Below are 21,817 nucleotides of genomic sequence, written 5' to 3' on the forward strand. Positions count from 1 at the left end.
TAACAGAGGTGAAAAGACCATCATTGAAGCAGGGATGGCTATCTTGCTGTACATTACATGCTTGGAATTTAATACTCAAGTAATCTGTACTAACAACACTAACAATCAAGAAATATTCTTGATGGAGGAAGTTGCCTGCCCATAGCCTAGTTGCCTGCGCCACAAACTTACTTGTCGATCTGTGGCTTGTGGAAGCTACCGATCATCGACTTGCATGGCCAAGATGTGGCGTATGGCTGGATTTGGGAAAGCTTGGGGAGCAGGAGAGTTCACGCTGAGTTTGAACTCTCAGGCCAACGTTCCGTCATGCCCAAAATGGGATATCCATCAGAGAGAGTGCAACTTTTGGATAAACAGAAGGCCGAATGATGATCGCAAATGTAGATGGGTGATTACTTCGTGATTGCTGAGCGGGAACAGGACAGGTCATAACGAGGAAATTCAATGTCACAAGCAATAGGGACGTCAATGTGATTCGAATGCAAGTATGCCATTGATCAATATGCACCTACTCCTTCTCCTATCCGAAAAGCAAGTATGGAAGTCTATTATTACAACCCCCTTTTTTCCATTTCCTAACCAGACGTGTCAAACACCTTTCCAGCGGTTATCCATTACACGCTTGCGACAGCCCATTCCACTCCATTCCAGTTTATGACTTGCAAAAGGTATACAGGTATGTATTTACATGTTGGCCATGAGCGCAGCTCCACCGAACAAAGCTCCGAATCCAACAGCAGCAGTCTGGTAAGCGGCACCAGCGGTACTGCTCGACGTAGCAGCACCGGCAGCGCTCGAGACTCTCGAGCTAATGGAGCTTGCTGCGCTGCTCTGGGCACCCGAGATGCTGCTCAGCACACTAGACAGCGACGACGAGCCTGCTGCGTCGGTGGCTGTGATGGATGTGCTGGCTGCTGAGGCGGCGGATGAAAGGGACGAGCCGATGGAGGAGGCTTCGGAGGAGAGGGAGGATCCAACGGACGATGCGCCCGAGGCGACGGATGAGGCGAGGGAGGCTGCGTCTGAGGTTGCGGTGGAGAGAGCTCCGCCTGCTCCAGAGGTGATTGTGGAGCCGATGCCGCCGGCGACTGATGTTGCTGATGAGATGGCGCCTCCGAGTTCTGAGGTGAGGGAGTTGAGGCCTCCTTGGGCGGAGACGGCGCTGGTGAGAGCGAGGACGGCGAGGGTCTTGAATTGCATCTTGACGGTTGTGTGGTTGTTTTGGTTTGGTTGGGAGGTGAGTGAAGGTTTTGTAGTTGGAGGTTGAGATGATGCAAAGTTTCTTGGTATAGAGAGGAAGAGAAAGTAGGAAAAGACAGACGGGACTTCTGTTATATATATGTGGCTCACGGACGGACTCCCAGGAGCCTGGGCGGAGTAGTGGAGTAGGAGGCAACTGACAAACAGGGCAAGTCAACAAATGGGCAACGCAAGTCCCGCAATCCCGCCAACTGACGGATCTCGATGCTCCTGCCGGTACCTGCAAATCCGGGGCTGTGTGCTTCAGGATCCATCTTTACGTCACTGGTGTTGGCGGCAGCGAGGCCCGTGAATGGTTGGATCATGGATGCTGGGAACAGAGTTCCAATCTTAAATGGTACAGTACAGTAGTGCTGTCGTTTAAAGTGCCCCTGCCTCTTGTCCGTCTCCACAACAACGACAAACAGAAAGCAACAGGAAAAAAAGCAAAAGCAAGGCCCACAAGCGTCTCCAAGCGTCTCCTTGCGAGGAGCCTGCCTCGCCTGCCTGATGTGATCTGCCACAGACCAAGGAAGAGTAGGAGCTTAGCGGGCCGTGAACGCCACTCGACCGGGATGAGGGTCTAGACTACTGTGCCAGAACCCTGACGACCGCGTTTACTTGTGTCAGGCTACGCGTTCTAGATATTTCTGGCCAATAATAATGGCTGCTGATCTTCGGCTGTCTAATCCAAGAATAGAGTGAGTGCAGGGCTGGCTTGGCTCACTGCAGATGTTGGAGTCAGCCTCCTTAAAACAACAACAAACGACATGAAGGCACGGGGAAAACAGACAAAAGCAAAGCCCCGTAAGAAGACGCATGCTGAGGAGGAGAAGGAGCTTTCTTACACTCAGCCAATCGGCACCGTACAAGCATGAGTAAGCATCTCTGCAGTGGAGAAACGTACAGTACAGTACGTGGAAAGAAGTTATGCAACAATATGCAAAATATGGCGAACACAAAGAGTTACATCACACCATCGGGGCTTCCAGCCCAGATCGGATCTCGGGTGGCTCAATCCCAAACCAAAAACTGCTGCTTAATGAGCCAAGCGAGGACTGGGGCAGCTCTGCCTTGGTTGTTCCCGGCTTGGTAGATGACGAGAGCCAGGGCAAGGCTGCACGGAATTGCTCAATTGGCGTGTACTGTAGCTCCCGGGTAAGATTTGCATATCCCCATGTTTCATAGATTACATAGAGCACAGCACTGCACTGCACTGCACTGCACTTCGCTTCATCTCACCTCCACGCTCTCCTCGATCCTCACATTATCGCCCCTCAACCAAAGCACAGCAGAGTTCAACACGCGCCAGGGTGTTTGCTGAAAGAGTTTTATTACTGGACTCTGACGACTCAAGATGATCAGGATGGGGGAAGAGGGTGCAGTCCAACCCAATCAAACCTGACGTCTTCCTGCATCGATCGGATCGCCCGCTAGGCATTGGAGCCGGGTGGGCCGGGTGGCCCAACAGGACCCCACATTTGACGACTCTTGGCGGGGCTTAACGCTGCAGCTGAAGCGCGCTAACATCCCTGATCCTGCCACGGCAAGCCAAATTGGCAAGTCTTAGACGACCGTCGTCATCGCTGCCGCTCTCGTTCTCTTCCTCGCTGTTCCTCCTCTTGCCTTGAGCCACATCATCCACAATACCTGCTCCGGTGGCGGATGGGGCTGGCTGAGGCCGGTTGGTGCGGCTGGATAACACGGCAGGATCTCTGCTGAGCTCCTCATCTCCGTTTGTACTTTACTTTACTTTACTTGTTGGTACTGTATTGGGTTTGCAACCGAGATTCGATTCTCGGGTATTGGAAACAGCCTGTTTGTTCCGTCGCAAGAACATCAACATCAACTTAACCATCTGACCCGCTTCGACTTGAAACTGACAGCTGCTCCAAGGCCGAGCTCGCTCCCTGCGCCACAGCAAACAGAGCTTATTTCCCTCTCTGGATTCCGAACCGGAATATCTGCAGGTACCGCCGGCGTAGTAATTGCCTTGACTCAAGAAAACTGGCGTATCCAACACCTACACGCGATTCGCTGAGGCATCCGAAAACGATCATCTTGCGAGCTTTGGGTCGGAAATGCTGAGGAGTAGGAGCATGATGTAAGCTCGAAGCCACCATTGCCGTGGCCATAGCGTTGGATTTACCCCCCGATCCACTCTTTTGGTCATGGCATGTGTCAAGCCATCGAATCGTGAAGCCAATTATTCATATGTTGTGGTACGGCGAGATGCCTTTCTTGATTTCGAAGACGATCTCTGCTGCTTCATCGGCACTCTTGGCCTCGAAGTCATATCGTTTGGTTTCTGTCGTTTTGTATATCACGATCTGTACCAGTGTAAGCATACGGGCATGAGAGAATAAGTGTAAGGCATACCTTGAAGTTCGTCGGATGCCTTCGCGTGACTTTGCATCCAACGACTTTACTAAAGTGCACTGTGGTCGTTTTGCCCTGGCCTTCAAACATAGTCTTCCCAGTAGATGTAGGCATGATATGCAAATATTCACCATCAATTGCCAATATTCGCTCGTTCAATCCCACGAACCGCATAGGCTGCTTCCGCCACACTGTGTATTTCCTGTAATTCGCACTTCCGAGTTCATCCTGCTTGATTGCCTCTTGAGCAAGTGGATGATTTCCCATCATGGGCCCCTTCCTGATCTTTCGAACATCAGGTCTCTCGGTCATCATTGGTATCTTGGGCGAACTGCTACTCGGGGATCCCGACATAGTCAATGGCCCATCTGTTGCAAATCGGCGACGGTACAGATCGAGTTCTGTGCGATTGCCAATCGATTCAACTGTACGGTCCAAGAGTACGACAGTGCCAGTTCCTGTCAACTTCAAAACATGATTAGCTTTGTCCAGTTGTCTCCGTTTACAGACAACATCCAGTACATCAGCCAAGTACGTGTCTGTCGTGACATCCAAAGTGATCATTTGACCTGGAGCAGCGTCTGCAGAATGTATGTGGATCCGCAAAAGCTTTTTGACACTGTTCCTTGCAGCGGGTGTAGCAACAGTCCCAACTGCAGGCGAATCTGCTAGAGTTGCATTGGAACGGAGCGCAGACATTGTTGTCAATAGTGGATTCAAGCGAGGCTGTGTGCCGGCCAGAGGCGTGGACGAGGACAATGTAGGGGTATTCTTTGGCATGAAATCATCGTCGCTGGCAGAAGCGACAGCTTCTTGTTTAAACTGTGGAGTAATGGCCTGGTTCTCTTGGAATTGTTCATCAGTTGCCTCGACCAAAGCGAATTCATCGTAAGGCTTGGAATTTGATCTTGACCTGGCTGCTCGGTTATTCGCTGTTGTAAAAGCAACAATCGGTTTATTTCGTTCCAGTGCCGGGAAATCGTAGTCAACCTCCTCATCCTCCACCATCCGTAGAGTCCATCTATTGACATTGAGTTTGTCGTCTGGAATGGGAGGATCTAGTTTCTCCTCCGTATATCTCCAAAGACTTAGTCCAATCAAATCCGCTACCGCGACAGGTCTGTCATTAGCCTCGTTCTCATGAACACTTCTGCGAATAATGACCTCAAAAGGTTTGCTTGTAGATGTTGCGAACGGAGCCCAGATCCTGAGATTCAATGGGTTTGGTTCTCCTTGACCAGATAAAGATGCGAATGACTCGAACGGCATCGAAGCCTTGGTTCGTTTGGCCTTGATGGCAGCAGAAAGAAGACTTTTAGGCTGGATCATGCTAATCGGTCTTGGTGGCGGAAGCGCTTGCAGAACAGGTGGTGCGGGCTTTGACTTCTTCGTTGGAGACCGCTGCAGACCTCTAGGCATAGTACCGACAACATGAGTAGGTGAGGCGTTGACAGGAGCATCTACACCATCAATAATAGATGCTGAGTCAATACTTCCAACGAAATCAGAATCCATTCCTGACTCGGATCCATCCGAGTCCTCCTCTTCCTCCTCAAGCAAATCACTCTGCTGCCTCTTCACTCCCACATTGGGATCCGAAGTATGCCGTGCGAGAGCCCTACTAGCTTTTGCAGCATTCCTCGAAGCATCCCGCTGCCGTTGAAAAGCAGATGCATCGAACTCGTTCTCAGATGACATCTCACTGCTAGTGACAGTATCTCTCCTCGCACGTTCCTTCACTGCTTCTAATGCCGATTGAGAACCTCTTCTAGCCTGGCCACCTGGCGTCCGTGATGGCGACGTAACCGTTGAAGATTGTCGCAAATTCGAGCCACGAAGTGGTGAAGAGCCCGAGCGGTTCCGAATTGGCATCTTGGAAAACTTGATCTGCTGTGCAGCTCGCTGGTCGCCTTCATCGTCGCTCTCATCACTTAAATCACTGCTATCTTCCTCCTCCATCTGTTCTCGTCTGCGTCGTCTCTTAGTAGCAATGCCAGGTCCAACTGTATCCACTCCTCCACCTGTGACCATTCCGCCTTCCTCAACATCGTCCTCGAGCCCATTTTGGCCCAAACTGATAGATCTCGGTGGTGCTTGGAAGTACTCGGATGCTATCGCAGTCGGTATTGGCGGGGAATGCGTACGTTTTATATTCGCGGGATTCGGTCGCCAGCCAGCAGCTTTGAACCCAGCAGTGTTCATAAAAGCATCATTGATAGTAATTAAACGTTCTCCAACACCGTCTGAGATCGTATCCAGGTAATTTGTCCGCAACTGGTAAGAGACCAGACTGCATGCTCGTGTCAGTAATCGTGCAGGAGCTCTCTCTGGCCAAGATGAGATGGTACGCACTCTTCCACTTGTAGGACGGACATCGTGGATGCCCAATGTGTACCTGACAATCGGGGCTCCACGTGTAGGATTAAAGAGCGAACTCAGATGGGTCGGTGACACCGACTCAGTTGGAAAACCGGATTAAATCTAGGGAGGGGGTTTGGGTGATCTAGCTTCACTTCAGCCTTACCATGACACTGGGGTGTTACACTCGCTAGCGCATGTCTTTTGGCTTGGCATTCAGCCTTCCCTGGAAATTGTTAACTTCCAGTTTCCAAGCATCAACGGCATCAACATCATCACCAACCCAAATCATTCAAAGCGCGACAATATGGGCCTCGTTGACTATTCGGATTCGGACGGCTCGGATGCTGAGCAGAAGCCAACAGCCAAACTAGCACCAACTACTTCCAAACCAGCTTTCCAGAAGGTTGTCGATCGATCAAATCCAGGCAAAATAAAAGTCTCGTTGCCACAAGCTGCACTCAAAGAAGACAAACAGAGCGACGAACCTCCCGCGAAACGAGCAAAGACTGGTGGTGGGAGTGCATTTAGCGGATTCAATTCGTTTCTTCCTGCCCCGAAACGAGCAGGACAAACAACCGCGACTCTTGGTGGCGGCAATGCAGCGAAGAGAGGCCTGGGAGCTGGTGTGAATTTAAAGACTGGAGCTGCACCTGGCTTCAGCAGAGAGCCTGAACCGGAGAGAGAGCCTGCGGATGAAGAAGATAATGAACCAGCTTTTTCGAATGAAGGATCCGGGATGAGCCTTCCAGCACCAAAGACAACACAGAATGGAGAGCAAAAGCCCGCAGAGGAGGTTAAATTGGTGGGAAAGCCATTGATGTTCAGACCACTATCAGTTTCGAGAAAGTCTTCAAAGAAGAAGAAGCAAATCCCCACACCTTCCCCCCTTAATCCAGCAGTTAGCACTCCAGTTACTCCGCAATCGAAAGAGACAAAGCCAGCGCAGAGACCGAAGGTCTCTCTATTCTCCATGGACACACCGGAGGAGAAGCCTATCACACCAGCGTCCAAGGGCGAATACCAACCTATGATGCTCGAGGTCGAGGAGGCGGGAGAAGATGAGGGGGACTCTCAAGGCCTCGAGCCCTCTTACGAAGATTACACACCCACATCCTCACAGCATATGGCACCTCCTGCTGTCCCAACACCGCCTGTCTCTCAATCACTCGACGACATAGCCGGGGATTTGAACCTATCAGCAGCTGAGCGGAGACGATTATTTGGGAGACAGAAGGGGGGCCGTGGAATGCAGTCGGCGACGAAAGTCATCAATTTCAATACTGACCAGGAATATCTTCATAATGAAGAAATTCGTGCTGCTGGCGAGCAAGTCACGCATAATCCTGTCAGGGCTATTGCGCCTGGCAAGCATAGCTTGAAACAGCTTGTCAATGCTGCGCAGAGTCAGAAGGAGGCTCTGGAGGAGAGCTTTGCGAAGGGGAAGAGTAATCGGGCGGAAGCTAGTAGTAGATATGGATGGTAATGTCCTGGTGGTTAGGACTCCTTTAGGGCTGAGAATGATACCCTTGTTTACGCGAGCCAGATGATGCTCGTAATGTTGATGATTTTGCCCCAGACCTATCCATTCAAATGAAATGTAAAGCAAAGCCTCCAGCTTGAGTTGGTTCTGGGAACTACACATAGCTTCCCAGAAAACGTCTTCGCCATTGCCCCTACCATAGCTTCATTTTCGCTGCTCAAATGTTATTCATAGCACCAATCAGGCGTACGACAATGCTAGGCATAGATAAGTACATGCCGTCTAAAACCTTCGGTGAGCTACTGGCGGCAAGCAAATCCCTTTGATAACCTTGTGAACCATGTCGTGACGAGTGTGCTCCCTTTGATAATACTTTATCTCGCTTTGTCTTGATGGAGCGTCAGTTAACGAACCCAGGTCTACAAAGCGAAGTATCTTACTTCCCCGGACGACACCCACGACTGCACATGAAGATAGTGGGAGAGGTATCAAGCTCTCTCTTAGTCCATAAGTCTGGCGGTGGATGATCAGTCCACAACGCCAAGCTGAGTTCCGCCTATTGGAAATAGTAAGTCGATAGTATATCATCATTACATCTCCTCCCAGCTGCATATTCACAAACAAAATTCGTTTCAAAGAACCGCCGAATGATTACATATAGTTGATCAGATTCGACAAACCCCCAAATAAGAAATGTAGACTCAGTGGCAAAATGTGACGATACGACGCATCATTTCATCACGATCACCATATCCCTTTCCCGTGCATCATAAATTTTCTTGATCCGGAACACCAGATCATAATAACCACGGTGGATCCACATCATGAAACAAGCTGAACACAAAATAAAAGAGGCAGAGCAATGAGAAACGATCTGTACGCGCTCAGGATGAAGAAACCACTTCCCCACCATCCCGAGCTCATGGAAAAAACATGCCAAACGAACGACAGCCGAGCAGTGAAGTATATTTAGAGCCTTAACATTGTCAGATACGGGAACGGGGATGGCTTCCGTACCCGTGGCCAGCAGTAATGAGCGAGCGGATTGGTACATGAGCCTGGCTTAACATGTTTCATGTTTTGCTCTGCTGTCATGATGATGGCTTCAGCTCGGCAACAAGGCAAAGGAAAACGTAGAATTTAAGGCTCGGTAGGGTATACGATCTGACTGAACACTAGGTCACATCGTCCCGTGGCTGACCCCGTTGGGGATGGCTGCATCATAGGTGACCGACAGGGGCCAGAACTTAGAAACGAAGCTTGATATGGAAGGAAGGAGACCTTGCTGGCGCTCGACACTCTGTTCGAGACGACACTATCAATAAAAATGTCCATCAATAAATGGCAATCAGTAAAGGTCCAACAATAGATGTCCACGACAAAATCGCGTGACGAGTAGCTCGCGTTGACGTAGTGCAGTAGTGTGTATCGTTCCTGTGGAAAATGGGCAGCAGTTCTTCCTTTGGCGGAAAAGCTGCTGCAATGAAGATAGGCAACGATGTCGAAAATGTGACGACTTCTATCTTGAGCGATTTCCACATGCACAATTGTGATGTGAGTGACCAGTGAGAACTCATGACAGACCGTACCCCTGACTTAGGAAGGTCTTAGCGTGGGCAACGTCCCGGCAGTTTGGGGTTTGAAAACAAAAATAGATTCTCGGCAATTATTCTCACACTCTTTTTGCTAATCCTCCTCCAAGCGAGTCCTTAAAAGCCTGTTTATTTGCTCGCTTCTGCTTCAACAGCCAAGGAGCCGTGCGTGTATCCAAACCCCACCTTCAAGAGCAACGCTAGAGAAAGCCACGCTTTCTAAATATAAATGCATCTTCACGATCCCCCCCACAGCCAGTAACATCCCCAGTAGCACATCCGAAATAGCATCACAAAGAGCCTCCTGGGCGCTTACAACCCCAGATCTGCTCTTCGATGGGTCCAGGCGGGGTTATGAGGCTTCTATTTCGATATCTACTTAGGATGAGACCGCCCACAGGTAAGGATGTTGACGCTCACTCACAAAGGCTATTCGAGGTTCGGCGTCAACAGCTTGATCTCCTGAAGCTTCCCCGCCTTGACTTATTGTTTGTATAACACTACTGAGGATCTCAAATCTCCACCTCATGGTCACCATACTAAACCTTTCTCTCCATCACATATGTTATTGTGACCTTGCAACGGACAGTCGAACGTCCATCGGATCGTCTTCCTCGACATTTTGAGCTGTGTCAACATGCCCTCTCTCACTACCACCATCACCAAGGCCCGCATTTCTTCTCCTCTCGAAGCGGGTCATTCTCTCCTCGATGCTAAACAACTCCCACCTCAACTCACAGCAGCTTTGGACTACGTGTCCAGCCGCTTGGCTCGAAAGCGACTTCATCTGTCCCTCATCGTTATCCGCAAGGATGTGCAAATTCCACAATCACCAGTTACATCCCCCCAAGCATCGCCAAAGCGACCCGAGTCTCCAGGTCACTCTATCACAACATCTCCGGCAAAGTCTCTCTTCGGTGGATCAGCATTCGCGCGAACACCAAGCAAGAGTTCTCTATCGTCCATGTCAGATTCTGGCTCTTCAACGTCAGGATCTTCCTCCACAAGCTCCTCTTCTCTCTCGAGAACGAATTGGCCTAGTCTTCCTGCTTCACCAGCAGATCGCAGCGCCTCGCCTCCATCTACAACAGCTCAGCCAGCTACTCCAACAACACCAAACCCATACGGCATTACATTGATGCACGCGAGCACTCTAACACCAAAGGCTGAGAAGAATCTCCGCCACACTATCGCGAAAGCCGAGAAGAAATTCCCTATTGGGTAAATATCCCACTTATATGTTCCCTCTCAATCTCTGATAGCTATATTTCTCTTGTGATGCGGGGCATCTTCTTTCCTTAACTGGAATTCAGTTACAATTCCAGACTCTTTTCACAAACCAAGGAAACTACTAACAAGCCTCTAGATCAGGCTGGCTCTCCCCCGCCCCACTCACAACATCCACCACCTGTCCTCTGACCACCAACCTAATCCACCGCTCTCTCACCCAAAACGAAGTGATCTTCTCCTCCGAAGGTCTGACCCTTCTCTCCCTCGATCACGTCTACACCTTCAAGTGCCACCTCCACACCTATTCCCGCACCCTAACACCAAACGATCTCACCCTTGCAGTTGACGAGCTCCGCCGTCTCGTGCTCGCCCAGAACGGCAAACGCATTACCAAGGGCTACCTCATGCGCGCCTACGAATGGCTCGGTGTCAGTCTTGCTGCACTCGTCGACGTCAACGAAGGCTACAAAGTCGCCTATGGCGGCAAAGAGCGCTTCGGAGGCATCGATGTCCAGAATGAGGAGCGTAAAAGCCCGCCTCCTCTCAAGACAAACTTTGCTGCTGGTGAAGTTGGCGGAATGAGGAAGATGAAGCTCAGTCTGAGCGTGAACTTTGCTCCAGCGTCTGAAGTTGGGAGCTCCAGAGAGAGTACGTGTGAGAGTACGTGTAGCGAGGATGAAGCGAAGACTTTGGTTTCAGTGAATGTTGGGGAGAGTGCGAAGGGTATTGACAAAGGTGTTGAGGAGTTGAGAGAGGATAGAGGGCCACATAGGCGAGGGCCGATGACGCCGAATGGGTTTGAAGATATCACTCCTGTCACTAAGGGCGAATGGTGCTTCTTGATGGTAGGAGAAGGGTGGAAGGAGGCGAAAACCGCACCAGTCGAGACTTGTTGAATTGCCATTCCCTTGGGGAGCAGCTTGATTCGAGCGTTTTTTATTCTTTGGTTCTTCACTTTTTCACCTGACCAATCTGAGAGCAAGAGCTGCGATTAGATCCGGTATATTCAGCATTAGCATAGGCGTTATCATTACATATACAATACAGTATCATTGGACCATACAGAGTCAGATTCAAGTTCATGATACACGAAATACCCACAGAGGCTTCTTGCTCCGTTCTCTTCCTCCATCTCTCATGCCTTCCACGTGACACGCAGTAACTCAACCACTTCCTCGGATTTTGTTGCTTATCGCACTTGACCGTTGTTGTGCAGATATCGGACGGCCGCATGTTTGGCCACATGGGAGCCAATAGCCATTTGTCAAAAAGCCACGAGGCGGGCGAAAGAGCTATTCTTAGGGAATTGAAAGTGCCGAGGGACTGGTAGCGAGGTGTCATGAAATCAGTCATAAGACCTGGCGGGTGTGATACGTGGTGGCTTAATATAATATGAGCTGTCAGTATATTTATAGCAACGTGAGAACGCAACTTCCTGTATACAAAGTCTTCGGTAGTCTGGAAAAGTGAATTTACCACACTCTCAATGCTACGCTGATTTTGCCTCCTTGCTCATGATATACAGCGAAAAACACACACCAGAAAGCTGAGCCTATATTCCCACATGAGATCAAGACAACAGAAGCATTAATTTATGTTCAACCCTCTCTATCTTTGTGCAAGGAACCAGGCTAGGATACTCTGACGTCGTGATTTTCGAGAGAAATTTACTTCTTGACATGAGCTAGCCGAGGCTAACAAAACAAACACCCCCTTTTTCCCCTCGCTTAGTACACGACGGGGGTTTTGGGTCTTTCTGATCGCCTTGGAAAGTGGTCAGTCAGTTTGTGGATTTCTCATCGTACGTTCTTGACAATTTATTCATGCCTATTAGATAGAGAAATTCCCTGGCACAGCTACAAGCTGGTGAATTGCCTCTGGAGGAGTAAAGGGCTTCGCTCAAGGGCCATGAATACAGTTAATTCCCAACGCACCATATTTGCCGCTCAAATCACTGTCGTCATTATTTGATGCCAGCACGATCGAAGAAGTATTCATCAACTTTGATGTAGCATCTAGGGAAATTGGCTTGAAACCTAGCAGGTGATTGATATGTGCACACCTAACATTAGTCACGCGGTCTGGAGGCATATTTCACAGACAGATGTCTGTACTTGTGAGACCTAGATTGTTACTGATCTCATTATATCCTAGATGTCCTTTACGCCTACAAATTCAAACCGGCAATGAATGTTAACTAAGGAGCATCTTCGTGAATTATTGAAATACTGGAACACACCTCCAGGAGGATTAAAGTGCCATGAAGTAGATGATACACCACAGGCTTGAAGTGACTATGAATAGACTGCAAGTCTATGTAATTCATCGGTGCGATGAAAATTCATGTCTGACTGGCAAGTCGTAGCAGATCTGAACCTCCCAACTATCTTGGACCCGACTCTGCTTTCTTTCAGGGTACTTTGAAGAACTTGCTCGATATAGAGAAAGATCAAGACTGTATGACTTCTTATCGGATGTTCTTAGGCAGTTGCACCACTATATTGAGCATAATGTACTGCATGTATGCAAGCATGACCGCGTCGCTTACCTCAGCTCCCGCTGGAAACGCCATGCAGCGCATCATATTCTGTCATCACCAGCACACAGGTATTCCCACAACTTCTTTCAGAAAGTGAAGGAGTTAATTTTGGAAACTGAACTTTTGAGCGACTGTTCATGAAACCTCAAGGTTGATAGCATTCATGGCTTTCCTTTCATGAAAGAACGTTGTCTTTGGCAGTCGAGAGAAACATGCGGGGTAGGTATTCGTCTTTCTCCCCCACGGTGGGACCAAGATGAGTGATCAGTGGCCTCACATCTCTCTGTATCTTGTCGGGATTAGGCGTTGCTTGGTACGGCATGGGCCATTTTTCTTGGCCTGTCACCTGTTTGTGTCATCCTTCGTGCATGATACTCTGACGTTTTCAGCTTTCAGACAGCCTCATTGCAGCATATAACCCTCTGATTGGAGAGAAAATATGCAGAGTACTGATTGTGCTTCCGCTCACCACTCACTTGTCGAGCACGCGACACATTGCCTTTCTAGATATAATTGACGAATTTCTCCTCAGACGGAGCTCAACTTGATCACTTCCCTCAATATTGTTTTGGGGCACCAATCTTTCTCGCTAAGTAGCCGACACATTCGAACAGGACCATTATCATGAGTAAACAAGAACTCCTCAACAGCCTCTATGGCATCGACAACCTCGTCACAGTGAACATCACCATGCCAGCTCAGGACTGGCAAAACCTCATGCACGCAGAGCCTCGCGGAGGAAGATGCAATTTTGGGTACATCGGCGACCGCTTTGACTGGTTTAAAGCAACCTCAGTCACAATCTCCGGATCCAAGTTTCCTCAATCGGGGACTTTCGCGGATGTCGGTATAATCAAGAAATCATATTGTGGATCATTTAGCACGACTAAACCGTCACTTCGTCTGGACTTTGCTCGCAACGTTGACGCGAATGAGGCGCCTGCCGAGAATCTGTTTGGAACGAAGACGTTGACGCTGAACAACTCCATTCAAGATTCTTCATATATCAGACAGACACTAGGTTATGAGTTATTTCGTCAAGCTGGGCTCCCCTATGCGCGATGCAATTACGCAAAAGTGGTCGTGAACGGCAACAACATGGGGACATACGTCAATCTTGAGCCGTATAAGAAGCAATTCCTGAAGAATCTGTTCATGGGAAACGATAAGGGCAATCTCTACGAGTTGGAAGTCGGCGAAGATCTTGATCCAGCGATCGTCTCAGCAGGGAAGATCAGTTTCGAGTCGGGCATTGCTCCAGATCAGAAGGATCTCATGATCGCAGCTTCTCAAATGGCTACGAACGGTCTTGTTGGCGCGAAGCGTATCGTCGATTATCCCTCGTTCGTCAAACTCTTCGCTATGGAGACTCTGCTGAAGCACTGGGATGGGTTGACCATCAACACCAACAACACGTATATGTACAATGATGTCGTGGCTGTTGCGAATCCCACCATGAACAATGTCAAGTTCAAGTTCATTCCTTGTGGACTTGACCAGATCATGCAGGAAGGACGGAATTTCGAGATTGGTGGGAAGGCGATCATGGCGAGACTCATCCGAAATGATGCAGCGGGCAAGGCGGATCTCTTCGCGGCTATTCGTGACTATGCAAATACGATATTCAGCAAGAAAAACTACGAGACTGTTCTGAATCCGTACATAAGTCGGATGGAGACTATACTCTCAAGCTCTGGGACCACGCCATCGGGAGAGATCAGCACAGTTAGAAAGCAACTCCAGCTTATCAGATCAGGGGCATATCAACTGATTGGAGAATTTCCTCCAGAACCGTAGGTATTGGTATCTCATGTTCCAGGTACTCAAATAGACTTACGTTTTATCCTTGAATCTTTTGTCTCTCATAAATTTCAACCACTTTGGCTGTTTACTTGCACTGGGCTAATATGCGTCCTAGGCAACTCTTCCTCAACCGCACCATAGGCAACTGCCTCCACGCCAGCAACACAGAATTCATCCCTCCCAACAGCCCACCCGCCACCAGCCCGCAAGAAGTCTACCACTACCAACCCACCTCCGTCCCCTCCGACAACTGGTCCATCCTCCCCTCCAAACCACCCACCATCAAACTCAAAAACCAAGCCTACAACACCTGGCTGCACGCCGACAATACCGTCAAAACCCCCAGCGGAAAACTCAACGTCTACGCCTCGCGTACTGATCCCGATGATGCGAATAACTTCCTCGTTGAGCCGTCTGGGGGCTTTGCTACGGATCCGTGGATCAAGACGGGGTATTTTAGGGCTAAGAGCGCGGTGACGGGGAATTTTGTGATGTTTAGTGAGACGGATTTGACGCCGAATGGGAAGAAGGAGGTTTGTCAGACGGGGGATTCGGCGCAGGCTGCGGTGATGTATCTGGGTTGAGTGAGGATGGTGATTGTGAATGTAGGGAATGTGAAGGTCATTTCGGAACCTAAGTTTGGCTTGAGAGCGTTTTTTTTGTGTTCAATGGGAGTGTCTGGGTAGGATGATAACGACGTAATGACAGATTACGAAATCATGACTGACAATTCAAGGCGTGGGAGCTTTTCTTCATTTCCACTTCCCTGGTCAGCTCTACACGGACATTTTAAGATCGAGAGAATTGGTCAAGTAAGACTTAAGCCACGTTCTGTAAGTCTACGGAATCTCGCTTCTCAATTCGGTTCAGCCCATAGACTCGAATTTTCTCCACATTCGCTATCCAGCCGCACAAGAACTAACCCTACCAATCCCCTCACGACTCCCCTATCCCTCCACGTCTCCAAGACTACCCTCGCCGCCTTCCGATCCTCCACAGACCCATAGATGCCTACAGCATGTAAAGGTAACACTGCACTGATGAATCCACAACCAAGGTTCTGCGTCTCAAGATACGCTGCGCAAGAGAGGATAGACGCAGATGCATGGTGAATCACTTCGTCTTCTTGTATATCCAGAAAGGGCGAAACATCGCGGTTACCGATGACTCGACATAAGATTCTTGAGAACAAGAAGTAGGATTCTATATATGCCGTGAATGAATTCGGGTAGTCAACTGAGCTGTCCGTGGAAGTGGAGGTGGAGGTTGACGTTGCGGTTGCTTCTTCTGTTCCAGGCTCGCTTAGCGAACCTGGATAATAACAAGTTTGAAATTCGATCCAAAGACCTTGCAGGTCTTTCTCGACATTGGTGAGAAATATAGGACCACGCGTAGGATGCTCCAGTCGGTTGTCAGAAGGGAAGTTCAGTTCCTCTATCAGAAGCGTTAGGATGTCCATCAAGCGCTCGTGGACCGGCTTTATGCCGCCTTGACTTGGGATGGAAAGATACTCGGGCGTGGCGTAGATTGATGGTTTCCTTGTCAGAAAGGAGATAAGGAGCTACGTATTGATAAATGCAAGTCAGCTCCAGAAGTGAGACTCGATTGAACTTCGTGGTGTAGAAGAAGAACAGACGAGATTTTCAACACTATGCAGGATCTTACCATTTGCCTCCTCGCCGTAAAGAACAATTCGTTCACCAAACCATCTGCACAGCCTTCCGGTCCAAGAACCTCCACCATTTTCGCCGCTCCTTCAACATGTCGCATGTACCCCTCTCCTCCAGACTGCGTGCTACTGATAGCTTCATAGAAGCATAGAAGGAGAGTCGTGCACAGCAATTGTGCAGCTGCGATAGCCCGGACTTGAGATCCTGAATTCCGAAGGGCAGCAATAGATCGAGAATGTTTTTGCAGCGCTTCCCCATAGATTTTTCGAGAGCCAGCATAATATGACAGATTCGATGTGGCGCTTGCGCAAAACGCAGTTGACGTTGCTTGAACTGCCAATTCGAGTCCGTTTCTCGTGCCAGACGTTGACAAGGAAGGCAATTCATGTAGCCAGAATCTACCTGGTGAGCTGCTAGATCGGGAGGCGAAGTAATCTAGGAACCGGGAGAGAAAGTTCTGGATAATGATTGGGCTTTGAGAGGGAGATATGAGTTGTGCTGGCGGGTTTTGTGTTTGAGGACGGTGGAAAGAGTTAATAAGTTTTGAGCGTGCGCGAATGACAGTTTGGGTCGTGACATCTACAATTATGGCTCCTGAGATGGGACCCGGACATTGACGTCCAGCGCGAAGACATTGGTCGCATTGAGGAAGAGTCTCGTCGCATCGCATGCGGCGGGAGCGACATGCTTGACAAGCCCGTGTGCGGCGGACCATAACGGGTATTGAGACGATCTTTGCTGAATACTTAATACCGAACAGTATTGATCACGAAAGTGACATGCCGCTTTACTTACCTGTTGCTGAGAACACTTTACCATATGTGAAAGTTAAGGCATGCGTTCAGACTCGACTTGGCTGACAAATGTTCCTTCCAACATGAGTGCTGAGTAATAAAGCCGTTCCACTGAATAGTTGGAATCCGCTGCCTTCGCCCCTGCTCTACCTCCTAGATTTTAAGTCGCAAACACTATGAAATTTGATCAGTTAATAACTTCACAACTAGATACTCTCTAGACTAGAAAAGTCGCAAACTGGTTCATTAAAGTTCTAGTTTATTTCTACAAAGTGGTAGTGTTTTTTCGTGAAGATGCAGGTTGGTGAATTTCTAGAAGGGGGGGGGGAAGGGCAAAGCACGCGGATTCTAACTACTTAGTGGAAGGGCTGTAGAACGGTATTCTACGCGCATCTTCGAGAATCCGGTTTGATACCAAACCCTTCCATCCTGTCTGAAATCTCGAGGGGCTATCAGACAAGTAAAAGTCAATTGAGTGAGGCCAGATGCTGTCACCACTGAATTGCAGGTGCTGGTCTAGTGCGAGTCATAGCTATAACATTTTCGCTTCTGATTCTCAATCATATATAGGTACCAAAAGTAGCAGTAAAAATGAAAGCCATAAGCATACTATAGGCGGCGGAGGACAAAAGCGTCGTAAAATTCAGAGGCCTTTCGTATCAGTAATGCTGGACGAGTTAGTGACACTAGCGCTGATGATAAATTTTACAGAGACTCACCGGTACACTAGTTTCTTCGAAGACACCTTATTGTCAGCCAGCAGCTGTGATCCTCTCGCAACCTCCTCCAATCCTCCAAGAACCTCAAAAGGATGAGGCGTAAGTCTCCCATCTTCAAGCAGTCTTGAGAAATACCTTCAGATAAAATCAGCTCATTATTGTACGGCTCAAACCAAACAAACACACGAATAAGCGAAGCCGGGCTCACCTGTACATCACAAACGCAAAGTCCTCATCCCATCCTGCCTCTTCTTCACTCCTCTCTTTGTACGCCTTGCCGTACGCACTCGAGACGTATGTCCTCATATACTTCACCCCATGCATCTCTACCGACGGCCAAGGACTCACGCCCTTCGGTGGATCAACCATGGCAATAGTCGCTCTGCCATCATGCGGCAACACGCCCAAGATGTGTTTCCAGCTATCATGCGCACATATAGCATCAAACGCATGCAACACTTCCTTTCCCTTCAACGCCTTTGTAATCTCTGCAGCGACATCGACGCTGGGGTCGCGATAGTCGATAATGACATCCGCGGCATTGAGACTCTCCACGAACGGGATTCCGTTCCCAGCGACCGTGATGATGGGGCTACAGCGCGAGAGCTTTGCGAGTTTGAGAGCGTATGCGCCTACTGCTGATGCACCACCATAGATTATGATGGGCAAAGAAGCGTTGGAGGATGAGGCGGAGACGGGGTTCCACGGTGGTGGGATGGACAGGTGTTGGTATAATGCTAGTGCAGCTGTCATGCCTGCGAGAGGGAGGGTGGAGCCTGCTTCGAAGGAGATGTTGGGCGGGAGGTGGAAAGTTGTGCTTGAGGGTGCTATGGCGTATTCGGCGTGTGCACCGTGAGGTTCCCACATGGGGTGGAAGGCGGCGACACGATCGCCAGGGTGGAAGTCTCTCACGCGGGACCCGACGGAGGAAATGATGCCGGCGATATCGTCCCCTTGGTTCATGTACTTATTTGCGGATGTGGCCTGGGATTGTTATTTGATGTTTGGCAGATGAGGAGGCTGATTAAGTCTTGGGTAAACTCACTTTCCAGTCCTTAGGATTTGAATCTGTGGCCATGACTTTGACTAAGACTTCGTTGTCTCTCGGAACTCTGTCATATGTGATCAGTTATTCCACAGAAGTCAGAACGGAGAAGTATCACTTACGGTATGTCGACATCACGAAATTCTCCTCGAAGAGGACTTCCGACAAGAAAGAGTTCTTTCATTTTGGTTTTCGGGCGAACTTGGTACAAAAGTGATTTGGAAAAAGGTGAGTAGAATCTCATCTGCCTTTGATGGCCTTGCCGGAAGTGAGTGCAGTGCAGAGGATCACTGCTGACTTTATACCTTTTCTATAGCTGTTCGAACCTATGCCAGGCGGTGGTGCCAAGCCACTAGCGAACATTGCCGTTTTGGGATGCAACAATGGGTTCGTAAGCTACACACAACTGGATGATGATAGGTGAAACCAAGATTTGCCAATGTATGGCTCTGCTGATTTTCACTTGGTCCTGGGATCGACTAGCCGATCGAACGAGACGAGCTGCATGTCATCTAATAGTTCCAGGAGAGCAGACATGGTGGGATTTGGGAACATCTCAAGGTGAGCTAATTGGCCGCCGCTATTGGTGAATGACAGAGAAAACGCCCGCAGAAGCTCGTCGGTAATGCATGTATTACTAACTCCACAAGTGGAATTCTCAGCACACTGGTGCAGTGGGAACCCCGAAGCATGCCCAATCATGCAGTCAGACGTAAGTAACTGAGCGTAAAAGATGTAATCAGAGCGATTTCGAACCATATCCAACGATTTCATTGATCCCGGACTTGCGGCTGTGGACTAACTCCAGCGCATTAATTCCATGCCAAAGTGCTCCAGACCGGAGCACTCGATCCCGATTTCAGTGCTAATAATGTACTGCTGCCAAAGTTCATCAACGCAAGCTGCAAACCAACCAACCAATCCAGAACCGGCACGGATGTGGGTCCGTGGTAACACCGCCCCGGCCCCTCCAAGTATCGCTGGAGACCCAGCATTTTCGCCGCCAAACCGTGACTTTCGTAAAACAAGGAAACTCGCGAATATGAGTATATGCGCAGATCTAGTGATGTGCGGAGAGGGAAAGCGAGTGTTGTATCAAGAATGCGCGAGCGGGTATGTCTAGAAGTCGCGGAAGAGTTTTCCATGTCTGCGGCATGTTAGCATTACTCGGTCCACTGGGAAGTCTCTCAACTTACTCATCATGGCCAAGTTGCCCATACGATTCTGTCTCCTCAGGATACTTGTCGAATTGACTGGCATCGCCAACACCAGCCTTGACAGGTGGTACATATGGGGCATCAATATCCTTCTTGGCCAGTCTCTCCCAAGTGACTTCAGCGAACCATTGATGGTTCTTCACACCTTCTGCACCACCATGGGTGTTTCCAAGTCGTTTTGTCAGGTCGGATGTGATCAACCGTTGGAGTAAGTCTTGCGCGTCGGGATGGATGTAAGGAGGATACTTTACACGGCCCTTCAAAATGTTCTCGTAGATTTTCATGGGGGACCCGCCATCCCAGAATGGAGTGAAGCCGCACAGCATTTCAAAGATCAATATACCAAGTGACCACCTGTGCAGCAGTTAGTTGGAACTGACTAGGTCAAATCGGATAACTTACCAGTCGACAGATTTGTTGTATCCCTTGCTCGAAACAACTTCAGGTGCAAGGTAGTCGGGGGTGCCGCACAATGTCCAAGTGATATCTGGCACTTTCTTGGCAAACCCAAAATCGGTGATTTTGAGATGCCCATGCCTGTCGAGTAGCAAATTCTCAGGCTTCAGATCCCTGTAGATAATGTCTTTCCCATGTAGGTATTCGAGCGCCAGGGTGACCTCGGCAGCATAGAATTTTGCCACAGGGTTTGGAAAACGCTATATGACCAGTTAGTATTGGCAATTACCCCGCATGATCCTGGCTCACCTGGGATTTTCTCAGCAGTGAGAATAGTTCACCTCCTTCCACGAAATCCATGACCATGTATAGATTTTTGGAATCCTGAAATGTGCCCCAGAGCGTGATGAGAAATGGATGCTTCACTTCTTGCAGCATTCTCCTTTCGTCATTCGTATGTTCGACCTGCTTCATCTTCACTACTTGCTGTTTTTTCAGCACCTTGACCGCATAGAATCGTTGGTTATGCTTTGATTGGACCAGGTGTACCCTTCCAAAGCTCCCCGTTCCCAATGTTCGCAGTATGTCGAAGTCTGTTAAAGAATATTTGCCTTTGGTCTGTCTGATCTGGGTAGGCTGTGGAACAACTTGTGCCTGGGGCAAGTGGTGGGCGGCTTCTGGCTGTCTGGCAGAGCCATTTTCGGGTTCTGATTGACCCATGTTCGGTTTTGATTGTGATGCACCATCGTTTTGGGGAGGATTGATGAGGTTGTTAATGGTAGGCAGGTTCTGGTGCTGCTCCTGAGGCTGAGAATAGGTCCCGTACGCCTGTTGCTGCTGGTGAGAGACCCCTTGCGTCATTGGTTGTTGCTCGCCCACAACCGCGGGACTCTCTTGGTTGGGATCGGCGGATTGAGGCGCGCTCTGGGGTTGGGGAGCGGTGGATTGTGTGGAGACGGAGGTTATTGATTTATCAAGGGTTCTGGAGGTGGTTGGGGTAATCGGACTGGTGGGTTGGCTGGATGTAGAAGTTGGAGAGGCTAGGTCTTTCTGACCCGGCGACTCCCTCGTCCGTTTCTTCTTGAGAAATCCTAATGTCGGCATATGAAGCAATGGAAGATTGCTGGAGATGTCGAGGCGAGCAGTTGACACACCTGCAAAGCCCGGGTTTCAAAGTAACGCTGGGCTGGGGACTTCGGACAGGTCAGCGAGCAAAGCTTCTCTGCGGCGCGCAGAAGGGAGACTTTGTTGAGAAGGTTTGAAGCTGGCGGGGAGCTGTGACAAGACGAAGCCGGATAAAGGTTCTGGAATGTCTCTCCTGCTTGGTCAGATCTGTTGGCGGCTGAGGTACAG

The 21,817-nt window shown here is 49.3% G+C and overlaps 8 protein-coding genes across 8 annotated transcripts; 3 read left to right on the forward strand and 5 right to left on the reverse strand.

The window, feature by feature from the left end:
• Positions 1–684: 684 nt before the first annotated feature.
• On the reverse strand, positions 685–1,200 carry ONS95_007583 (uncharacterized protein; the record flags this gene model as incomplete). Its single annotated transcript, XM_058501098.1, has 1 exon — positions 685–1,200. The coding sequence occupies one exon, from the start codon at positions 1,198–1,200 to the stop codon at positions 685–687; it is 516 nt and encodes a 171-aa protein (XP_058362415.1).
• A 2,249-nt stretch (positions 1,201–3,449) lies between these two features.
• ONS95_007584 (uncharacterized protein) lies at positions 3,450–5,820 on the reverse strand (the record flags this gene model as incomplete). The annotated part of the gene is made up of 2 exons (XM_058501099.1): positions 3,450–3,569; positions 3,619–5,820. The coding sequence occupies 2 exons, from the start codon at positions 5,818–5,820 to the stop codon at positions 3,450–3,452; spliced, it is 2,322 nt and encodes a 773-aa protein (XP_058362416.1).
• A 385-nt stretch (positions 5,821–6,205) lies between these two features.
• ONS95_007585 (uncharacterized protein) lies at positions 6,206–9,045 on the forward strand. The gene has a single exon (XM_058501100.1). The coding sequence runs from the start codon at positions 6,284–6,286 to the stop codon at positions 7,460–7,462; it is 1,179 nt and encodes a 392-aa protein (XP_058362417.1). The 5' UTR covers positions 6,206–6,283; the 3' UTR covers positions 7,463–9,045.
• A 241-nt stretch (positions 9,046–9,286) lies between these two features.
• Positions 9,287–11,351, forward strand: ONS95_007586 (uncharacterized protein). The gene is made up of 2 exons (XM_058501101.1): positions 9,287–10,272; positions 10,418–11,351. The coding sequence occupies exons 1-2, from the start codon at positions 9,689–9,691 to the stop codon at positions 11,175–11,177; spliced, it is 1,344 nt and encodes a 447-aa protein (XP_058362418.1). The 5' UTR covers positions 9,287–9,688; the 3' UTR covers positions 11,178–11,351.
• A 1,452-nt stretch (positions 11,352–12,803) lies between these two features.
• ONS95_007587 (uncharacterized protein) lies at positions 12,804–15,365 on the forward strand. The gene has a single exon (XM_058501102.1). The coding sequence runs from the start codon at positions 13,445–13,447 to the stop codon at positions 14,615–14,617; it is 1,173 nt and encodes a 390-aa protein (XP_058362419.1). The 5' UTR covers positions 12,804–13,444; the 3' UTR covers positions 14,618–15,365.
• On the reverse strand, positions 15,366–17,107 carry ONS95_007588 (uncharacterized protein). Its single transcript, XM_058501103.1, has 2 exons — positions 16,289–17,107; positions 15,366–16,184 (listed from the first exon to the last, which is right to left on the reverse strand). Exons 1-2 carry the CDS (start codon positions 17,006–17,008, stop codon positions 15,480–15,482), a joined length of 1,425 nt encoding a protein of 474 aa, XP_058362420.1. The 5' UTR covers positions 17,009–17,107; the 3' UTR covers positions 15,366–15,479.
• A 623-nt stretch (positions 17,108–17,730) lies between these two features.
• ONS95_007589 (uncharacterized protein) lies at positions 17,731–19,035 on the reverse strand (the record flags this gene model as incomplete). Its single annotated transcript, XM_058501104.1, has 5 exons — positions 17,731–17,755; positions 17,807–17,941; positions 18,015–18,790; positions 18,852–18,918; positions 18,974–19,035. 5 exons carry the CDS (start codon positions 19,033–19,035, stop codon positions 17,731–17,733), a joined length of 1,065 nt encoding a protein of 354 aa, XP_058362421.1.
• Positions 19,036–19,970: 935 nt separating this feature from the next.
• On the reverse strand, positions 19,971–21,568 carry PKA1 (camp-dependent protein kinase catalytic subunit; the record flags this gene model as incomplete). The annotated part of the gene is made up of 4 exons (XM_058501105.1): positions 19,971–19,998; positions 20,048–20,422; positions 20,471–20,724; positions 20,774–21,568. The coding sequence occupies 4 exons, from the start codon at positions 21,566–21,568 to the stop codon at positions 19,971–19,973; spliced, it is 1,452 nt and encodes a 483-aa protein (XP_058362422.1).
• Between the last annotated feature and the right edge of the window lie 249 nt (positions 21,569–21,817).

Source organism: Cadophora gregata (genome assembly GCF_030347475.1).
Source record: "Cadophora gregata isolate MNR1 chromosome Unknown scaffold_2, whole genome shotgun sequence".
Taxonomy (NCBI): domain Eukaryota; kingdom Fungi; phylum Ascomycota; class Leotiomycetes; order Helotiales; family Ploettnerulaceae; genus Cadophora; species Cadophora gregata.